The 21,910-nt window shown below is 48.6% G+C and overlaps 1 protein-coding gene and 1 long non-coding RNA gene across 2 annotated transcripts in view; both read right to left on the reverse strand.

Moving 5' to 3' along the window:
- Window positions 1–21,910, reverse strand: part of LOC104010519 (uncharacterized) — a 133,944-nt gene that overhangs the window by 95,193 nt on the left and 16,841 nt on the right. Inside the window, exons 2-6 of the mRNA XM_087765542.1 lie at window positions 7,539–7,678; window positions 3,941–4,121; window positions 3,329–3,488; window positions 1,701–1,794; window positions 436–609 (exon numbers count right to left, since the gene is read on the reverse strand). Coding sequence (XP_087621668.1) covers window positions 436–609; window positions 1,701–1,794; window positions 3,329–3,488; window positions 3,941–4,121; window positions 7,539–7,608 — 679 coding nt within the window. The 5' untranslated portion in view covers window positions 7,609–7,678. The remainder of the gene's footprint in view (window positions 1–435; window positions 610–1,700; window positions 1,795–3,328; window positions 3,489–3,940; window positions 4,122–7,538; window positions 7,679–21,910) is intronic.
- Window positions 4,839–6,269, reverse strand: LOC148054483 (uncharacterized). Its single transcript, XR_015706465.1, has 2 exons — window positions 6,168–6,269; window positions 4,839–5,968 (listed from the first exon to the last, which is right to left on the reverse strand). It is a non-coding gene; the product is annotated as an uncharacterized LOC148054483 (long non-coding RNA).

Raw genomic sequence — 21,910 nt, forward strand, 5'->3', positions numbered from 1 at the left:
GATGTCTTTGGAAATCTCTTTGGCTGCTCTCAGCATCTTCTGCAAGGAATCAAGTTCTTCCTGAGACCCTGAGATGTGCTGCCAGAGTTCACCATGAGAGGCCCATGTTGAAGGCTTCCACAAGGGGCAGAAATGCTGCCCCAGCCCATTGCTGCTCCTTTTGTTTGAACTAGCAGCAAGACTTTCAGGGTCTGGTATCACCAGACAAACCATGGAGATGCAGACACAAGCAAAATACACAGGACCACTGTCCCCAGGCAACAGATGCTTCATGAGCTGGCTGCTCCTCTAGGGTCATCCAACCCCTAAAGCTCCTTTGTGATGAGCACAGGGGATGTGGGAGGTCCATCTCGGTGGCGTGGCTGGCACGTCCAGGGACTGGGAAGGGGCTGGTTTGGGCAGGTGGAAAGCAGGATAAAGAGAGCTCTGACGCACCTTGCACAGTCTGTTTGATGGGTTGGGGCGGCTCTGAGGCAGTGAAACAGAGCCTACGAGAGAGTTTGGGGGCCAAGTTGTGGAGGAGGTGGAAATCTTCAATATAAAGCACATGCTCTGCAGTGGGCTCTGACGCTATTTTGTTCAGTTCGTTCCTGTCAGCATCCTTAATTCCTAGAAGAAAAAAAGAAGAGGAAAGGAGGACATCAAACATCATCCCTGGGGCAGGCCAGGCATTGGCAAGGGATGTCAAGAGCAAGCAGGAGCAATGTGCTGGCCTTTGATTTTTACACCAACTTTGCAGCCCTGCTGCCCACAGTGAATGATGAAACAAGGAACGGAAACACAAGCTGGATGGGCAGTGGTGAATCTGATGAAGCCATCAAGGAAAAGAGGTTAAGGTTTTCTCCAGGGGCATGTTAGAGATGGACCCAGGGGATTCGGCTGCTAATGGGCTGATAGGCAGAAAGCTCTCTTGGGGTGGAGAGTGAAAAGGAGCAGGGCAGGATCTGGCCTCATCCTTCCCATTGGATACAGAGACATTTCTGCCCTTCTGATGGAGGAGGAGATGATGAGACTTTGGGAAGCTGTATGAAAATTGCAGGGTTTTCCTGTGGTTGACTTAAAAAAGGCGGGGGGGGGGAGGAAACCCCAACAAACCAATTCTCCCTAATTTTCACCTCACATTTGTCCAAATCGACTTGGTTGCTCTCTATAATGAAACACCACCACCACCACCCCCCTTCTTCTCCCCTGAAATGTTTGGTGAAGGGAAGGATTTGACTTGTAATAAATGGCTGTATTTAGCTCTTGGGGGAAGGGAGGTGCTGAAACTTTTCCTTGCCCACGGAATTATTCTGATGGACATTTTTAACGTAGCTGAAGTTGGTCTCTGAACCCCATTAAGAGAAAGCTTCAAAAGTAAAAACATTTCATTTTTGAAAATGTCACATCAAAACATTTTGACTTTTATGGAACTATTTATTGAACTCCTGAATTCGCAAGTAGTTTTGACAGATGCAAAACCGCAGATTTCCACTGACTAAATCAGCTATCGACAACAACAAAAAACACCCAAGCACAGCACAGATGTGATTTTCCTGTACTTGCAGTAGTTGCTAGTGCCTGAGCCTGGGGATGGGTGCAGTTTTTAGAGGAGGAGGATGTTGTGCATCAGGAAACTTCCCCAGTGCGTAGACTGTGTGTCGGTGCACACACAGTATTTGGTGGCAATGCTCCATGTACCTTAGCGTGTCCATACGTACCTACAGCAAACACGGTCACCCCCCCATCCTGCAGGACCTGGGCTTCATCTTCAACAGAATCACCAGATTTCCCGTCTGTGATCAAAACAACTACCTACAAGAATTGGCATAAGAGCCAGAGAATGAAAGAGCACAACATGAGGAGGTCACAGAGACAGTCGCAGGATTTTCACACTGAGAAGCCAGACCTTGGGTGAAGTCCCTCTCTCTAAAGGGATGGGCACTTGAAAATAAATCCTTTGGTAACCCACACCTCTGGGGTAACTCACATGAAATCAGTTTGCATGAGCATGAGCTGGGAAGAAGAGCATAAATGCTGCTGCTCATGACAGCATCTTCTCTGCATGTCTCCTCCTGCTTGGTTGTGTCTCACCTCTGCTTGGGGCAGTAACTCTGGCTCCAGAAGGAGATTAATGCCAGCACAGAGAGAGGATTCACCTCTACAAGTCCGTAAGAGCAGCTCTTAAAGGAGGACTCAGCTGCACTCTGGACACCACCCTTGGCCAATGGCACCTGGATGGTGCTATCAGGTAGTAAGAAACTCTCTCAGCCACAGCCTGGGTTTAAATGACAGCAAACTCAGCAACCCTAGACCTTTCAAGCTTTTTGGGCAGTCCTGTGTCAGATCACATAGCAGGAGATACGGCTGGCACGTGGGATGCTATACTGAAGACACACCCTCCTGCAACACAGGAGTGGTTGAGGTGGGTAACACAGCCCACCTGTGGCATCATGTTCTCCCTCCCATCCTCTGACTAAAAATAGGTCTCGTTGACCACACTGATCACACCACGCTGATGGCATGGATCACGCAGACCACATTTGGCATGCAGGATCTCAGAGCAAAGGAGAAGGTGCAGCACCAAGCTGCAAATGTGGGAGGCCCATGGGAGGCAAAAGCTGGCTGTGACAGTTTCAGACTCGATTCATGGGGTGTACCAGCTCCCCAATGTGGTTGCCCCTTTCTTGATTTCAAGACCATCCACCATGGGAGCAGAGCAGACTGAACTGTTTCATGCAGCCTGCAGAGCAAATCAGAATGCAGCACCTTCTCTTTAGCATCCTCAGCATCCTCAGAGCCCCTTAGAAATTATGAACAAAATAATTTTTAAAAAGATGATCTGAAGAAACCAATGACCCAAAACTGATGTCTGCAAGACACTGCAATGTGTCTGCTTTTTGAGCAAGATGCTAAATGTACTGCCAGTCTCTGTAACCAGAGTGGATGTGCACAGACTGTTAGCAACAGCTACCTGCACCAACACCACAACTTGTCTCCTTGTCTTAATCATGCCTTGAACCTGCTCAGTTAGCTTATGCAGTAAGTGCCCCGAATTTGGGTACTCATCTGGAGGCATTTAAGTCTAGAGCACTGGGTCCCTCTGCAATCCGTGAGGAAATATGAGCAATTTTTAAAAGTGAGTCGGTCCTTTGAAAATCTGGAGGTATCTGTCACCAATAAAGTGACCTGAAGATGAATGAGCTCCTAAATGAGGTACCTCAACTGCAAGCCAAAAATCAGATGGGATGAATAAAAACCAACCGTCTCATTCATGCCTTCAGGTAAAGAAGAGGTCTGATCCCTACCAAGGATGACACCAGAGGAGTCATCACAGAAGGTCGCTTACCTTTGCCGCATCCTCTCGCAGCATGTCCAAGCGAGACATAGCATGAGCTGCAAACACCAGAGCTGATCCTGTTTTTAAGCTGCTGCCTTTGAGGGAGAGATCCTGAATTGCCGCCAGCATTTCTTCAATGGTCACGTAATCCGTGAGCTCAACACTCATCCTGGGAACGAGAAATGGGGGAATACGGGTGAATAAAGAGCAAGAAAACACTATTGTTACAGCAAGAATGCATTGCTGATAGTAATGACCAGCAATAATGTTGACATTTAGCTGGTCACACTAGGCTTGTATGTAAGCAAGGAGTCCTCTTCACAGTGGTCAAGGGAGTCCAGGGTTTGAGCCCCAGAGCCCTGTTATCATAAAATGCTGTCTAAAATTGGATGGCAGGGAATTTCTTGTGGCTGCATTAAATGTCAGCCTCCCTGCCCTGAAACGGTTCCCCATGACCGAGCACCTCTAGACTCTGATGACAATGTCGGGGGTTGAACTTTTGCTCTTGTAATGGTTCAGCAGAGCAGTAAGAGCTCGTTAACCATGGGGACATGGTTGCCCATCTAGAGCTATGGGGCTATAGAAACCCAGGTGCTGGTGGTAGAGCATGGACTGACCCACCTTGGTTTCTCCCCGTAGAGTGCCACCGCCAGCCGGACGCCTCCTTTGCCCATCACCACGTTCTCAAAGGAACGCGCCATGCTGCTGATGAAGTCCTTGACCAGCCGGGAGCTCTCCCTCCCTGCGCCCTGTGACTGCCCCACGAGGAACAAAATGTCAGCCACCTCCGCCGTCCTGCATGCTGAGGGAGAAGAGGGGCAGGAAGGCTCATCCCACATCATGCAATGAGCCAGCCAGGAGATAACCCCCTCTGAGTCATGTGAACCCCCGAGATATTGCAGCTAAGGAAGAGAGACCATGCTTAGGCCCAAAGAAGTGGGTAATCACGGGCTTCCCAGAGCAATAGGCTGCTTTGTTCTCTTTAATTTCCTCCTAATTCCCCATTTTTCTGTTTTCACCTGGGGCAAGTTTCTCATTTGAAGCACAAACACTGACACCCAGCTCCATCAAGGCATGCAGGTCTGTAGGACATGATGGAAGCAAGGGGATGCCTGGGGGTTTCATATGCCCAGAGGCAGACATCGACACCTGAGCCACGCACAACCGAATTTTTGGTATGTGGCAGCTCTGCCACCCCACCAGCCATCCTGGGCTTCTTACATCAGGGTCTCCACAGCCAATGTGAGACACCCATGCAGACATGGGGCCACCTGGCCATCCATGCTTTGCCAGCCCTAAAACAACCACGTCTTCCAGTCTTGCACAGAGAGAGCTCAGGACGCTCTGTGCATTCAGCTCTGCAATGCTCCCCTCTTGCCAAGCTGCCAGTGGCCCCAAGCATGAAAAATATCTTGTGCAAAGAATGAACAATTTGAGTGTTTTTTTCTGTACAAGCCAGAGCTACCTGATGACAGGTGGCAGGGAAGGGATAGGTGTACAGGGAAATTCATTTAATGAACATCAAGGCATATTTCCCTTTACAGTGTTCAGTTTCAATTGAATTTAATTTTCTTTACGCATCCAATAAATATATTTCATGGACAGAAATCTGATGACTTTTAGAGATGCTTAAATTAATGGAGGCTCCACAAGGGAAGTTCAACATTTGTATTTTCTTTGGTGTTTCTCTCCCTTGCAGATAGATGCTGAGTTATTACTGTGGGGCTGCTAAAAAGTAGACCACGCTGACTGATGAAGGAGGGCTTTTTGTATTGCAGATTTGCCCACCAGGACTGGGCTCAACCTCTTCACATTTTTTTTTTTTTTTTTTTTTTTTCATTTTGTGTCACTACTGCTTTGGATTTCACCCAGCCTTGACTTTCAGCTGCAGGTCTGGAAATCAACTCGCACCCAACCAGGCTGCAGCAATTGTTCCACTTTGCTGGGGAGATGCGCTAGGCAGGTTTCTCATACTTCTACTGCAATGGAAACCCTGTTTTAGCTTGATCTCTTCAATTTACCTCACTTTTACCCCATTTCTATAAGCAGGCTCCCCAAAGGGCTTGGAAAGACACAGGTTTCATGCTCTCTTTCATTGCTGTGTCCCTGATCAATCCCCCTTGGCCACACAGCAGGACAGAGGATCATTTGCTGGCTGCGGATGGATGGTAGTCCAAGGGTCTTTGTTTCCCAAGGCTTTTGGTTTCTTCATTCTTCTTTGTGCCTCCTGACACTGAGCTCTTCACGACTTCACAGTTCTGTTTACTGCAGGAAAATGACTGCCTCTTTTTGGTTTAACTTGTACCCAGCTGGGAATATAAAGCACTTTTCCTTGATAAAAATTGGAGAAAATTATTTCAATTTTCCTTCCTAGAGCTCTCGATATCTCCCTTCCCTTCTCAATCCTCTCTAAGTGCTTTTCAGCTGAGATGTCAGGGGTGTCTTGGAGGCAGCTCAGCTACTAACAGTAGCTCACCATAAGCTCTTTTCCCAGCTGCTGCTTCTATTTTGGATCTACCCCTTTTCCCTAGCTTTGACCTTGATGTCCCTGTTCCCCCAGAAGGACTTGGAGGGAAGGCAATGCCAGTCCTTGGCTCCGACCTCAGAACTTGTGGAAATCATTCAACAGCTTCCCAGGGTAACCACAACCTGTATTACCACAAGAAAAACCCAACAAATGTTCAACAAGATGGAGAAGACCATCCACCAGCCTTCCCAAAATCACCCAGCTCTTGGAGCTACTCAAGGCAGTGCAGACAGCTTTTCCTAAGAGACCTGCATTTTTGGCCCTGATCTGGAAAACATGCTCAAAATGCTATTCAGTATCAGAGGGACCTTTGCTACCTACCTCTCTGCATCCCAAATCCCCAGAAAGCCTCCTCCATCCATGTCTGGCCCTTGGGAGTCTTGCTCACCCTGCACAATGCTCCTGCTCTCATTTGTATCCAGGGATAACGAGGAGAAAGACAACAAGCAAGAGGTTCATGGGATTAAAAAGGGCAGGATGGTTCCCCTTTCTCTATAAAGGGGCAACCAGAGCCCATTCTGTGAGATGCTGAGCCAGGAGCTCAGCACCCTTCCAGAGGGGCCCAGCTTAGCAATGAAACCCGAGAGTGTTTGCTGCTTGGATCAGGTACCTGAAGCTGTCATTGGAAACATGTGATGTTAAGCATATTTGGATTGGTACCTCCTGGAGAAAATACCAACACAGACAGCTATATTAATCACAGGGGGATATGATTTTATTTGAAATTTTCCATGCACCTCCAAAATTACCACATTTCATCAATCACAAGTTTGCCAGAGACATCTGTAAACGTTGATTTATTGCACTGTTCCCAGCTTTGAATTAAATAGCATTATAGTGAAGTATATTGGCTTAATTGACGGACAGGAACTTAATCAAGTTAATTTTGTAGCTGATGCCAAAGCTTCCATTAACTCCTTGTTGAATTTACTGAATTAAGTCCAGGTGAATTTACACCTTCAAAGCCTGGGGGCTTGTTGCTGCAGAACAATTTGAAGGGGGAGGACCCACTGGCTCATACCCAGCCCCATGACAGTCCTGGGAAGTCTGGATTAGCTCTGTAGGATACTCACAAGGAGCCTCCCCCTCCTGCAGGACCCTGAGGCTAGAGACGTGCTGTAACTCCATGAGGCTCTTCTCTGGGGTCCTTTTGTCTCCGGCCCCTCCTTCCCAAAAGCTCCCTGTGGGCTTGCACAGGCAATAGGGAGCCAGGAAGGAGGTGAGCCCTTGTGCCATCTCGACTCTCTAAACAGTAGCAGGAGGCTTCAAGGCTTCCTTGAGGTCTTTTCTCTCACATTCTCTGTGTGGTGGCTTGTACCAGGTTTTGGAGATCAGAAGAAGGGACATGTTTTACCCTTCTCCCCACCTTCCTCTGCAGCAGCTGAGGTGGAACAGTATCAGAGGCAAGACACTGAGCAGAGCCCTGATTTCCCCATAAACCCTAGTGCAGCAAGTCAGGTCCTGCCTGCCATTTGAGGCCAGCTGAGATAATCTGTTAGCCAGATGATCCCCACCTAAAAGGACCCTATGCAGAAGTTAAAGGCATCAGCACTACAGCTCCACCCTGACAGCATCTGTGTGTATACTGATGACATTAGCAGAAACAGCTGCTTGGAAAAGGTCTTTTTCTCCCTAACGTGTTTCAGCATCACCCCCAACTGCTTCATTCATGGTAGCCCACTTGTCACATACCTTCATGAATGGCCATGGCTCCGTACTGCACCACAGCCGCTGCCAGGGCAAGGATCTGGGCATAAAACATTTTCCTTTTCCTGGGGCAGAAGCTCCTTCTTGGTTCCTGGAGTCAGCACACAGCCTGGAGAGTCATTCATCTGCAAGAGAAAAGAGGCTTTAATGCATGCCATCTGAGTATGATGCTCCCACTGCCTACAGTGGCAAGGGAAGCTTTTCTCCAGCTACAAAGGCTCATCTTGGCTTAGGCAATTGGCATTAAAGTCCATAAATCCCCTAATTCCTTCATCCCTTTGCTGATGCTGGCTGCAGGGGAGAGCTCAGCTTTGCTCCCGCAGCACCTTTCCCTAACAGGACCCTTCTTCAGGCAACAACAACCTTAGGCAATTAAGCTTAAATGTGAATATTAGTGGTGTGATAAAAGAGGGAAGCATCTGCTGCCTCAATTACGCAGGGAGGAAAGATCACTAGAAGATCACTGCAGACAGCAATCACCTGCACTCAAGTCTTTATTAGCCTGTTTTGTGACTAACCTTCAGGTTCCTAAATCCAGGATTACCTGCCTTGCCCTTGCCAATCCAGCCCACCATTGTGGGCTGAAAGCTCTGGTTACTGCCTATGGACGGTTTAGTGACTCCCCAAAATTGCTACAGAAGTCTCCCTCTGCGAAGCAGGGACTTCTCTCTACGAAGCAACAATTGCAGCACAAGTGGAGTTGCCAGAAGGCGTTTTATTCTTTTTTAATGGGCAATAAAAAGTTTTTCTCCTGTTCTAAGCCTCACCTGCTTGTCTCGGGCTGAGCAGATTTCACAGGGAGACATGGACTACTTCCAGGGTTGAAACTAGAGACGTGGCGAAAAGACGAGCTCGATGACTTCATCCAGCCTAGCTCTTTGCCAGGGCTGGATTGTTCCTTCCAGTTAACAAGATGCAACCTCAAAATCACATTGCGTTATAGATCGGGACCCTTTTGGGTTCCTGTGCACAGCCTGGAATCACTCCACCTAAATGAATTCCCAAACAAGCAAGATGAAGGTCAAGTGCCTGGAGCAGCCTGGTGTGTGCCTAGACTGCAGGGGCACCAGGGCTGTGGTCACCTTGCCCATCATGTAGCTACACCCATCTCTGAGACCCTCAGGACTTAAGTCCCCCTAATGTGCTTTCTGCTTCTTACTTTCCCTCTCTCTTCTAATTGCTGGGTTTACCTGGATGTAATCAAGATCTCTGCTGTGCAGCAGTTAACCTGTGCTGTGTCCTTCCTTTGTAACTCCTGTCAAAACCTCTGTGCGGTGCTGCCATTAGTTGCTGTGAAGATGGCTTCAAAGCAAAACCACACACACAAACACACAAAAAAACAAACCAAAAAAACCAAAGCAAGCAAATGTAGGCTTTTTTAACAGCAGGAGTAAACAAGCTTCTAGAAAATCAAGTCATGGAGAAGTGCAGAGCTCAGACGCAAGAAAACTAGGTTTTACCCCCACCTCTTTTCAAGAGTTGTGTTATGAGTTTTGGCAAGATCACCCCATCGCCCCTCAGATCCCAGCACCCTTCTTGCAATGCCAACCTGGCAGCATCCCCTTTTCCCTTCTCATTTAATCCTCAGCTCTGAGGCAGATTCTGTCCTGGACTATAACTCACCCTTCATGGAGCAGGAAGGCAGCAAAACCTTTGACTGGGTTTCTGAGCTCGGTGTTAATATTATTAAAAACATATGTCCCTCCAGAAATGTTCCTGCAGAGACCCTTATTTCAATGTTTTTCAAAAAGTGCCTCCTTCCATCCTCTCTTCCCCTCTTCCTCCCATCATTCACACCTCTACACTTCCTCCTGCCCAAAATACAATCCAAGTGAAGGATAATTAAGCTTGTAAATAAAATGCACTGTTCTGAGAATTTCCATATCTAAAATAACATGAGAAATGCAATATAATATGTACTGAGATAGCTAATGTAGATCCTTCGAGAGTCCATGTTCATCACAACAGCTGGCACTGAAGCCTGCCCTAACGGTCTTACTGGTCTGTACAGGGAAGGCTCCCCAGTTCCTGCAAATGGCACTGGGACCAACTCACCCAGTCCTGTCCCAAAAATACCAGCTGCCACGTTGAGACAGAAGATCCTCCAAAATGCTGATTTTCCTAAGTGCCTCATGGGTTCCTGGTGCTGTACCCGAGGCAGAGGAACCTGCATGTGTTAGCACGTCCACTGCCACGTGTCACCCCATGGGGTCCTGCCTGGCGTCAAGGTCCTCAAGCACACACACCATCCCTGGAGGCCAACAGTGCTCATGGACCTCATTGCCATTAGCACCGTCACTAATACATCCCATCTAATTAAGAGAAGATAGTCAGTAAATTTACGTGCTCCAAACTCACTGCCTTCAGAGTAGGTTTGTAAGTACCTTCTGCCATCACCATGAGGCTTGATGTTGGACTCAAGCTAAATCATACCTCCTGCCTCTCAAAATGCGACATTTTCTCCTCTCCCACCTCATCCTCTCCATTCCTGCCCTAAATCAAGGATGAAATTTTCTTGCTGCTTGGACCCTTGGGATAGACTGACCCCAAAACGCGTGGAAAAAAAATCATTCAGAAACAGCTTAAATGCTAACAGAGATCTCTTTGTAATTCCAAGAAAATACTTGTTTATTCTAAAAGGAGAATTAGCAAGTCCCTCCATGACAAGGCATGTGCCAACGTCATCCTACAGCAGATCTACTGCAGAGCATTGGCTTCCTTGCACCACTGGCCAGAGTGCCGACCCACGGGGCAGGAGTACGTACTGCCGTGGTGATGCCTTGAGGGCGATATGGGACCAGCAAAAGACAAAGAACAGGAGAAAAAGCACCTCTGAATCTTCAGCATTTGTTGCCCAAGTTCACACATATGCATGAAATAAAAAAAGGCTTAAGCAACAGAAAGTAAGTCTAAGTTTCTGCAGTTACTTCAGGCAGCTAAGCCAAAGCATGTTTTTTGCAGATAAATATTTGACATGTGATTCTTCTTTTTTTCCAGCTCTGATATTGTTTAATGCTTCAGCACAGAACAAATACAGTAAAAAATGCACATTAACATAGCAATAGAAAAATAGTCGTATAAGGAATAAATCCTAGAAGACTCTGCAGAGGCAAAGAAAAAGCATGGTGAGCCCCGGGCCTCCAGTGAGTAAATGTTAACATCTGCAAAAGCAAAGACCCTGTGGGCATAGAAAGGCTCGAGCTCAGAACAGTCACACCTTGAATTTACATTGCAAAGGTGAGGAAAAGGATGCAAAAGGGTTTCATAATCTGGGTGCCACAAACTGAAGACATTTCCTGGCAGACATTAATTCATATATGCATGTGTGCATACATGTTGAACATTTATGTGTTAAACTTTTGAACCTCTTGAATATTTCTAATTTTTATTACATATATTTTTAGAATTTTAGTTAAAGCTATGCTCTGCCTTCTAGCAGTGAGCTGCAGATGCTCACGTGGGGTGAAAACCCACCCAGCTCCTACTGCTGCATTGCCAGCATGGGTCCTTGATGGATGACTGCGCCACATCCAGATTACAGATGATCCCCAATTCAAGGCCGTTATTCTCTGACTTTGAAAGGAAAATGAGTTGTTTTCTCTTTTGTTTCTCCCCTTTCTGATTACTTCCAAAATCCCACTGCATTTAAGAGTTCACCGGGTTATGAAATACCCGCCCTAGGTGAGAAAAGGCAGTGCAGGCCATTTATATGAGGGTGAAGAGCTGCTCTGCAGCTTCCAGACATTCACTCCAACACCTCCCTCCATCCACAGCCCACCAGCAGGCCAAAACCACACCTGGGTTTGCTCCTTCCATGTGCTTCATCTTCCATGCTATGACATTTTGGGTAACAAGGCTGATGGAGGACTGCCATTTGCTCTACCGTCGTTGTCCAACTCAGGACAGCTCAGTCCACTTAGAGCCACCAGCTCACTTAGGTGCCACCACGATGCTCATTATATACATTACATATTAGAAAACTTAAATCCAGCAATTCTTCGCTGATCTTTGCAGACACTGGCTGCCATCAGTCCCTGTCAAAGACCTCCTAAACCGCTACAGAGAGCTTTAGAGAAACCTGGTGCGGGCAGGGAAACAACCCCATAAACTTCAGGGTTTTGCAAGGAATCCCAGAAATTTCCTTGATCTTTTACTGCCCCCCCCCCCCCGGTAAATAATTTATAGGGGCAACTTCTCTGGGTTTTACAGTTCCTTGAACAAATTGCGTCCAAACCCCGTAAATTTGATGGACCAGGTTCTCCCTTTACCTCCCCTGGATCAGATGACAGAGCTGTGGGAAGCCTGGCAAGATGCAAGAGGGTAAGAGAGGAATAAAAGCAGGTCTTACATACTTGCAACAGTGCCAGAGGCTGGGCTGTTCCCCTCCATTTATTCTTCCTGTGTATATGTTTGCAATAAACTCTTCTTCCTTTTTTTTTCCTTCCCAACAAATTTTGGGATAAATAAATAATCCCTGTCAGCAAGGTCTGTCTAAAAGGGATGAGACCCAGTGGATCTGCAGTCTCATCTGGCTGGTGCCTGCCTCCCATTTGCCTGTGGCTCCAGCTGGATCTCACACATCTCCTGCCCCAGGATCACCCATGCCAGAGGCTGCTAACTCCATCCACCGAATAATTATCCCTGTTGCATACAGACACAAAAACTACATTACAGAGCTGTGTCTGGGCATGCATAGCCTTCCCAGGGGATCCGTGCAGATCCACGTCCCAACACCCACCACTGTGCCATGGCACATATCGCACAAGCAGACAGACCCTCTGCCTCACGACCTTGACAATTTCAGCCAAATCTGACAGAGGGAAACAGGTCTCAAAGGTTTTCATACAAGTCTCCTGAAAACAGCCAGCTGGACAGAGGAAAGATATCCCATTTGCAGCTCCCTCTGGAAGACTGCAGGCTGAGCGCAACCTTATATTGGCCAACAGAGAATCCACAGGGGCACCTCCTTACGAGTGCTCCAGCTGAAGCCAAGGCTTCAGCTACATCTCACCTTACTAGACGTCACTGTACACAGCCCAGCACCCCAGGGCTCCTCTTTATGGAGCACTGCCAGGCACATCACGAAATCAGACCAGATGTAATGCTGGATATAAGGAAGAAATTTTTTACGCTGAGGGTGGTGAAACACTGGAAGGGGTTGCCCAGAGAGGTGGGAGATGCCCCATCCTTGGAAACATTCAAGGTCAGGTTGGACGGGGCTCTGAACAACCTGATCTGGTTGAAGATGTCCCTACTTATTCCAGGGGCGTTGGATTAGATGACCTTTAAAGGTCCCTTCCAATCCAAACTATTCTATGATTCTATGATAAATCCTATGGAGAGAGATCCCAGCAGCCCCGCAAAGAGATCACACTGAGATGTGTAACTTATTTTTCAGTTACACAGAGATTGGCCTGAATGGAGAATTAATGGGAACTTCAGGATGTGGAAGCACCAGAGAGACTGGCAGGAGAAGGGTATGGAGATGGTCCAGATGTTGATGGTACCAGCATTAACAAGTCACCGAGATCCCAGCACATCTATGTGTAATTTTACACGATATTTGGATGGGGAAAAACAAGGCACAGACTGCATCGACTAAAGCAAAGTACAGATTCAAACTATTGAATTTGTGGCAAGATGAAAAATAAAAACAGGGGCTCAAGGCTTAAGACACCAGCAAAGAGGCAAAGGATGGAGTAAATCCTAACAGCTCACAGAGGTGGAAAGCAAAGGTCAGCTCCGAAAAGGTACCCACAGCTCATCCAAAAGCAGCATGTTGTCACCAATGTAAGAAAAACTCGGGGGACAGGATGAAGATGCAATAGCTGGTGTCAGTTAGAGGGTCTGTCCATTTTGTAAGCAAATGTGTTCACAATTTGCTGCTGGGGAAACGCCGGTTCGGAAACGCCTTCGGCTTTGAAATGTTCACATGGAAAAGCCTGGTCGGGGCATTTCTGCAGCTCCTCTCCTGTGATTAGGCACCATTTGCTGCAGGGGAGTTAAAGACATTTTCAAACCTCAAGGAAAATGGTAGCTTTGGATGGCAGGAAAAACCTGGTTAAACACGGGTTGTTCCTCACTTGACAGAAATAACCCTCAGGGGGTCAAAAGTTTACAGTCTTTTTTAATGGAGTTAACAGATTTTTATGGTAATTGATTTCTCTCTAAACCCCTTGAATACAGAATTTAAACTGTTTTCATAAAGAAATATGAACGCATTGACTTGTTGGTAGCTGGAGGCACACTCCTGAAACGTGTGGGACTCTCCAGGAGCAGCCAGAGGGGCTAATCCATAGGGAGAAGATGCTCCCTTTGCAAGCAGAGGTACAAAACGGTACCAAAAAACAGAGCTCAAATCAAGTCCAAAGGGGCCGGGATTGTCCCCAGTCTTTTTGAAAGCCCCTGGGACACCTTCTCTCAGGCTAAACTAGGATTATGGTGACACAGTCCAAACCGTTCAGAAGCAGTTACGTGGATCAGGAGCACTAACTCCGTCTGAACATACTCAGGTCCTTCCACTGGTGTGAGCTGGGAATGGCCATGTCCACCCATTTCATGCCGTTCCCCTCATGTGGGTATTCACATGCCTTTGGGGCCATTTTCATATAGGATTTTCCATTTTCTGCATGATCCCTTTCGCTACAGTGACAGTGAAGTTCTGGCCACATGACTAGGAAAGGAAAAATGGGATTTCCTAAATTCTTAAAAATACCAATAACTGATATCAAAACAACAAGACAGTACATCCAAACCAGACTCCAACCAGCAGTCCTGTAGTCAGCAGAGATTTTGGTAGCTCCTCGGTGGTGCATGAATGTGTTTTGTCTGTCCTGCCCACCCACTGATGCTTTTGGGGCCTATATCCCCATCGATGAGTCAGTTGACTTAGCCCAGCACTCATAAGCAACTTTACAACACTGTGAAAGCAAGCTACCATCTCATGCAACTCTTATATGAACAGATAGCTGAAAAATCAGCGGGTTTGGTTCATCTGTCTCAACACGATGCTTACCCAGCTAATTCCCATCTCAAGTTTCTCGTCCATACCATGCAACTCTCCTGCTCCAAGATCTTGGGTGCCAGATGCCGCATGTGCCTTGATCCCAGCACTGGGCTCTCCAGGGCGTCAGGACAGGGTGCATTGCTGGGTGGCTCTGGTTCCTGAGATCCCTAACATCAGACCATCTAGTAGAAGGGGCTACCAAGAAGCGATCTGATTTTTGTTTGCCCCCAAAAGCAACCTGCAAGCCCTGCAGCAATAGGTATTCCCTACCCAAGGCACCTCTGTCTCCTGGAACACTCACATCCCTGCCCAGGACATGCTGCACGGACCTCTCAGGAGAGGAAAGAGCAGCAAGCTTGGGCTCAGAGCCAGGAGGTCCCTCACTGGCACATGACGGTGCTAGCACCATGGAGCACAGCATTGCAGCAGGGCAGACGGATCCTCCAGAAACCCCCCTCCAGTCTCAGAGCTGCCACACAGCTTTCCAGACCCTATGTAGATAACACTTTGGTTAATTTAAGCTCCATCTCCAGGACATGTTTGTATCTACACCTTCACTAGCCCTCCTGGAATGACACAGTGATGCAGGTTGGATCCAAGAACCTAGTTCATTTCAGCTTAGAGAGGGACACTGGCATCCTCAGTGCATTAAGGAGAGCACCTTGCATAGCTTCCATGGCTTCCCACCCCATGTCCTTCATTGCCGTAACATCTGGGCAACGCACAGTTCTGCCCATGACCAGCTTGCCCAGGGCTAGTAGGTTGGGCAGAAGAGGGAAAGGAAGCTGAGCTCCCCAAAGAGCCATGCTTGGTCCCTGGCATTCAGCCATCGTGCAGATTTGGTGGAGAAAGTGCAACGGTCCCTGCATGGCAAAGATGACCACAAACTCCCCTAGGCTTCTGCTTGCAGTTCTCACCATGAAGGGCTAAATGTGATTTTGCCCACATGACAACTGTCCCCTGATGCCCCAGGTGGCTGCATTTGGCTGCATGCACTTTTTAGACAAAAACTTGAATTCTGATCCAAGCACCATCCTGGGTCAAGGTGTGCCCAAAATGAACATCCCAGAAGGAAGCCAGAAGAGCCAGGAAGAAGCTAGAGAAGCACGGGTTAGGGTGTCTCTCATGCAGGCACCCACACGGCAGAAGCCGTTGGTGGTGGTGCAGTGATGGTGCTGGAGGCAAGGGGTGACAGCTCTGGTGGCCAACAAACCCCCTTGGAGGCCCAACAAACACCATGTCCTCAGAGCTGCGGCTCCCCTCTGCTTCTGAAGATGCATTGATTCACCTTGTTCCCCTGGAGGACCTCCCTCTCAGCTCCAGGCAATTCTGCCATGAAATGGAAAGATTTTAAAGCAAGGAAACCTTTTCCAAGGAGCATTTTTACCCGCATGCTGCAGCGCAGAGCCTGTTTAAACAGCAGTGTCAGCAATCATGAGAAACTGCTGCTCCTTGCAAAATGGGTAAATGGCTCCCCTCCCTCTCTCAGAGCAAGAGCTTTGAGAAAGTGTTTTGTTGGGTCTTTTTTTTTTTTTTTAATAAATACCATTGATTTCCTGATTTAAAGGGGTTGCACTGCATAGTAATGTTTAACAGAGATGATGGGGAGAGAAGCGGGGTAAATCTTGTGAGGCTGCTCAATAAAAGAAGATGAAGTGAGAGCTGGAGGAAGCCTATTTTCCGCTTCGACACCCAGCTGAACGTGCCTGGTTTGTTCAAAGGCAGTGACCCACAAGGGCTGCTGGCCTCCCAGTCCCACCAACTCAAGCTTCAGACCCCAGAGCTGTTGTGTCCACAGGAAACGTGGTGGGGAGATGGAGGCCATGTATAAAAGCAGCTGGATTAACATCTCAATAGGTCTCCTGAGAGCATGGCAAGGGATGGCTACGACTTTCCTCCTGGGTGGGAGATGTGGTGTGGGGAGGTTTCTGCCCCATCCTTTCCCCATCCATCAGGCTCCAGCACAGCTCCAATATCCTCCTCTGCAATTCCTGCAGTTGTTCACATCGGGGTCATACAACACGGAGCAAAGCACAGGTTCGGATTTGCTCAGATCTGATGGAAACAACCAGTTAAGGGCAAAACTTCATGGAGAAGAGCCCTCCTTGGGTTTTTGGCCATTCCCCACTGCGGAGAGGGCAGCAAGGCCAATGGAAAGGTGACAAGTAGCTGGAGATAACTGGCAGGTGAAACCTTTTCCCCTGGTATGGGACAACTTGCAGAGTCATGTCCAAGTGGCACTTGTTTTGCCATCTTCCACCTCCTGCAGAAACTATCCAAGCAGCACTGGATGAAGCATTTCTGCTTAGAAGCACCAAGAAGAAAAGCAGAAAAATACCTTATGAGCCCTGGAAACGAAAGCTAGACCCTCCTCTCCTTTCCTCCACACCATGGTGACTCCCCACACATCAGGTTTTCACATTAACAATAGTAAAAATACATTCTCAGCTAAACTTAGAAACCTTTCCAAGCAGAAAATTACAGTCGGATTGTGGTTGTGAAGATCATCTCCAGCCAGTCTCTTTCCTCCTCTCCAAGAGATCCAGTTTGGGGGAGAACTGATGTTTTTGTTTGTGTAGCTGTTGCAAACAGCAAAGGAAGGTTTGCTGTCCACCCTTAATCTCTCCTTCTTGCAAGAAATGCCAAGAGCGCAGTGAAGGTTTGGGGTGGATAACTCTGAAGGAGAGTTTTGCTGGAGATCAATGCTCATCGGAGGTCTACATGAAACAAATGGCTCCGATTCAACCTCAGCGGGCTCCCCACTGGGCTTCTGATCCTAATACAGCCTTTGATAGCATCACCTGGGCATGCACCAGCTGAGAAGCATCACAATGTGAATCCTACTTTAAAAAAATGAATAATAGACTTGAAAGTGAAAAAGCTGAACGAGAGGCAAGTAATAACAGTCAAACAGTCATTGGGTACATTCCCAGAAACAGAGAACACCTTGAAACCAACTTCAACTTCTTCCTGCCTCCTCCGTCCAGTTTAATGCTCAGCTTTGAAACAAGTCACCCTGCTTCTGGCTGCAAGGCGAGGGGAGATCCCTCACCACGTGCGGCATGGAGACATGAGCTGCCCACTGAACAGGTCTCACAGCTTTAAGGATATTTGCAGTTTCTTCACCCTACTGCCGTCTGGGGTATTCACGAGACGGTGCTCGTTAATCTGTCTTCCCATAACGAAGGTGAAAGGTCCGCCCCACAGGATTATGTATCGACAGAGTCAAAGGCAATATTTCCAGGTGGGCAGGCGGATGTTACAGAGGAGGAGATCAATAGATGGGGGGTGGTGGTGGAAAAAAAAGAGTTAGGAAGTCAACTGATCAACAGATTGACTGCCTGGCTGGCAGCCAGGTCTGCATTTCTCAGGTTACTCACACGCAAGGCTGGATGTTTTCCAGGAGGTTATTCACATTGCAAAGTGCTCCTTAGCATGACTGAGTGGACTGGGAGCTGGGACAAAGAAAACAAAGATCCCAGCCCGTGGTCTCGCATCCCCTGGGAGCCTCCTGGTTTTGTGGCAGGATAAACTCTCCGAGCTGATCCTCTTTGCTGCTGGGCTGATGCCATTTCACTGCCTCCAGCTGATTTGCTTCACTCTTGGCAGAACAAGGACCACAGCTGAGCACGGCAGGAGTGAGCAAGGGAAGAAGGGCTTGTGCATGGGACTTGCATGCCCCCATCTCCTGCTCAGGACCCTCTGCAGGCAGCCTGACCCTGTCAATCTGCTCCTCCAACCCCTTGCAACCCCACAGAGACCCCGCCAGGATCTACAGCCTAAGTCAATGCCCCCTCCTCTGGTCAGGAGCCAACTTCAGTAGGGTACTGCAAGCCCACCATAAAAGATGACGCCCAGGGGCTATGTTTGTACAAAGCCTCCCATGATGACGATGGGCCCTGAATCTCCCCTGTAGTCTCTTGACATGATCATGATGCAAATACCAGCTGCCCTCTTGTGTTGACGGTCCCCGCTGAAAGTGATGGAGCCATGATAAATCTCAGCTTCAGTTTTTATTGAGCAAGTGAAACCCTTGCCAACGCACCTTTCTGTATTTCCCTGGCATTTTCATGCTGCTGAGATGGTGCAACTAGATAGGCACTTTGATTTGGACTCTTTTTGTCTCCCAGGTCTCATGTGCAGCACTGGCTGAGTTGCTGGGGCATCGAAGCAAGTGTGTTGTGACAGACAGACATCTCCTTAAACAGACAGCACTGGCATAATTGGCCATTTTACTATATGTAATTTTTTTTTTACCTCTCTACAAACTTGCCCTCTGGTGCAATCATATTTTATACCCACCATGAACTGGTGTTAATAGTTAAGGAAGGGAGAACTGGCTCCCCTTATCAATCTAGACAGGTTAGGCTTTTATGGACCAACTGTACAAATGAAATCAGTTGATGAGGTGCTGAGGGGTACACTGATGGGCAAGTTGTACAAACAGGAGGGATCAGGCCATGGCAGCAGTGAAACCTTCCCAGAAAGCACTTATCCGTGGCACAAGGCCACAACTTGGCCCCTGCCCCAGGATGTCTTGGTGACTCTGGCCCACTTGTACCACTCACTCCTTTGGTGCACCGCAGGATGCTCCCACCGAAGCTCCCATGGATGCAGCTAAACCCATGTTGGATATTTCTCTGTGTTCCTCGCACTCTCCCAGAAGTCACTGCTGCATCTATGCTCCCTCAAGACACAGGGGAAAGAGGATTTATGGACAGAGAGGTGGAGAGGCTGAGCCAGAGGCACCCACTCCCCAGCCAGGGCAAAAGCATCTTCCCCCAGGAGGGGCAAGACCACCCAGTCCCTGAGCTGGAGCCCTCAGCAGCCAACCAACGGGGTCCATGGGAGGATCTGAGCCCAGGTCTCTCACTTTTTACATGAATTTCTGTATTGCCTTCCTTCCACTCGAAGGTGAGACCCGAGATGAACACATCACCCACCTTTCACCACCACCTGCACCACCTCCCAGGCGCTGCAGCAAGCTCGAAACATCACTCATCCCAGCAAACAGTCACACTCTGCAGCTACACTCATCCATCCTTCCCCCGCTCGCCTGACGGGCTTTCCCATTTACGCAGACCTGCGCTGCCTGTTTGAGCAGCCCTGGTCCCTGCCAGCTATGAAACCGTCTCCCCAGGGGAAGTCCTTTTCCAAAGCACAGACCTGAAATGTCCCCAAATTATATATCTTTGCTCTGGCTCCCTTCGGCAGTGGTTGCAGGTCTGCTCCCCACCATGGCTGCAAAGCCTTGGGTGGTGACAGGGTGACCATTCCTATAGGCAAGGGGACATCATGCCTGCAGCATTGCCTGGGGCAGGGGTCCATGTGGCCAGACAAGGGAGTTGGAGATGTCCTGCTGCATTTCCCCTCTTTCCCTTGTCCACCCAGCAGGGTCAGAGGAACAAATCTGGTGGGGAGGCACTATTTGGGACAGGAAGATCTGAGAACAGCTGAAACATGAGACAAGCTGTGCTTGGGAAAGCTAGGTGGAAAAAGCAGACAAGCCTTCATGCACATAAACCCTCTTTCAGTTGTGAGCCTCAGTGCACCATTATTTAAGACCAGGGAGAACTGGCAGAGCTGCTGCAGTGAGAAACCCCTGAGCAGCTGCCATTCAAACAGCCTCTGGAGAGGAAATATCACCCCAAAAATTCCCAGTCCTGCACTGTACAAACCTCACACCCTCAGCCAGGCTGAGAATGGTGCCAGGACCTGCAGGTGAGGACATGTCCCCATATTCATGTGCCAACCCTTCAAACACAACCTCAAGCACCTCCTGGCCCAACACATCTCCCCATGCACAACCTGACCTGATGCGGTTTGGGGCACTGGAGAAGAGATGTCTGCAGAAGGGGCCACATTGCAGAAGCATTGGGGAGCCTAAACAGCATCATCCGTCCCCTTTCTGCTCCTCCCGACGCATGCAATAACGTGATGCACGGAGCAATTTCTGCAGAATCCATCCTACAAACCAACCTCTTTGTTAGAGCCACAAAGACTTTTCAGACACCCCATGAATCATCTGCCTGGTGGCTAATTTTCTTCTCTCCCCGGAAGAAAGGCACTTTCTTGTAATTCTTGATTGCAAGCAGAAATTACATTATTTTGGGCCTACGATGGATAGCAGCCAAACAAAATTGTTAATCACGGCTGTTCCCTGCGAGACATCGTTTCAGCATCTACAGGGGGAGGCAGGAATGGGTGGGCTGATGCTGAAGCATCTCAGTCACTGTAACCGCTGGTGCTACCGAGGAAGGAAAACCTGGGTTGTGTGACTTGTTGCTGGGTTGGGAAAGGAACAGACCCACAACTCAGAGCTGCATGCATGTGGTTTGCACCTGAGCGGTCACTGCATTCATTGCAATGCTACAACCTTTGCAGACCCAGTCTGGCCCAGCTGTAGGAAAGCAGGATTCCACCCTGAAGTATGTAACTTCTCCCCTTGAAATCATCCAACTTCTCCAGCCAGGAATGGCCCCAGACCAACCCTTTCTGCTGCTTCTCCCATAACCCGCTGAAATATTCATTTTGGCTGGAGTTATAACCAGTCCCACAGGGATCTGCTCTGTCGTTGTTACAGCTTTGATCCAGGACTTCGTTTCAGCACTTGCTATTTTACCAGCATCCACCTCACACAATCCAACTGAATAAGATTAGAAGAAAAATAGAGCTCCTTATTCCACTGGTGGGAAGTTTACTGGGGCCAGATTCTGCCCATTGCAATGCTCAGACCTCCTGGGTGCCTCAAAGGAGGCAACAGAATTCGCTTCTTCCCAGAAAGCCTCAAAATCCTCCAAAACAACCCACCATATGCTGCACACGACAGCACTTCTCCACAACCTCTCCCTGCCTCCGAGACCAGCTGATGCCCCTGAGCCATCTCCCATCATGGGAAGTGCAAAGTCACCCCAAAATTCAGATTTCAGACAGGTTTTGGGCATCTCAGGCACTTCTGAGAGAGCGGCAAAGGGTTCGCTTGTGCAATGCGCCGGGAAGCTGGGAGGCAATTTGCAGCTCCGGGGGCTGCCGCCTCCTCGTCCTCCCCATTGCCCGCGGCCCGCTCTCACGCCTTTCGCGCCGCGCTTCATTTAACTGCAACCTGAGAATGGGGAGAGAAAAAAAAACCCACAACAGAGCATACAAAACCCGATACCTGGGCAGATGGACAGACGGACAGCTAGCTACAGGCAGCTGGTGCTGCTTACCTGGGCAAAGCTGCCATGCGTTGGCTTTTCCCTGCAGGGGCGAGAGGGTCCGACGGCCCCAGAAACGGGCGTCCGCGTCGGCCGGGCTGCAGTGAAACTCCCTGCACGCTTGGAAGAAGAAGTTATGAGGCAGGAGGAGGGGC

The sequence above is a fragment of the Nipponia nippon genome, unplaced genomic scaffold, assembly GCF_047370975.1.
Source record: "Nipponia nippon isolate SJK-2023a ecotype South Korea unplaced genomic scaffold, ASM4737097v1 scaffold_3, whole genome shotgun sequence".
In the NCBI taxonomy this organism is placed as follows: Eukaryota; Metazoa; Chordata; class Aves; order Pelecaniformes; family Threskiornithidae; genus Nipponia; species Nipponia nippon.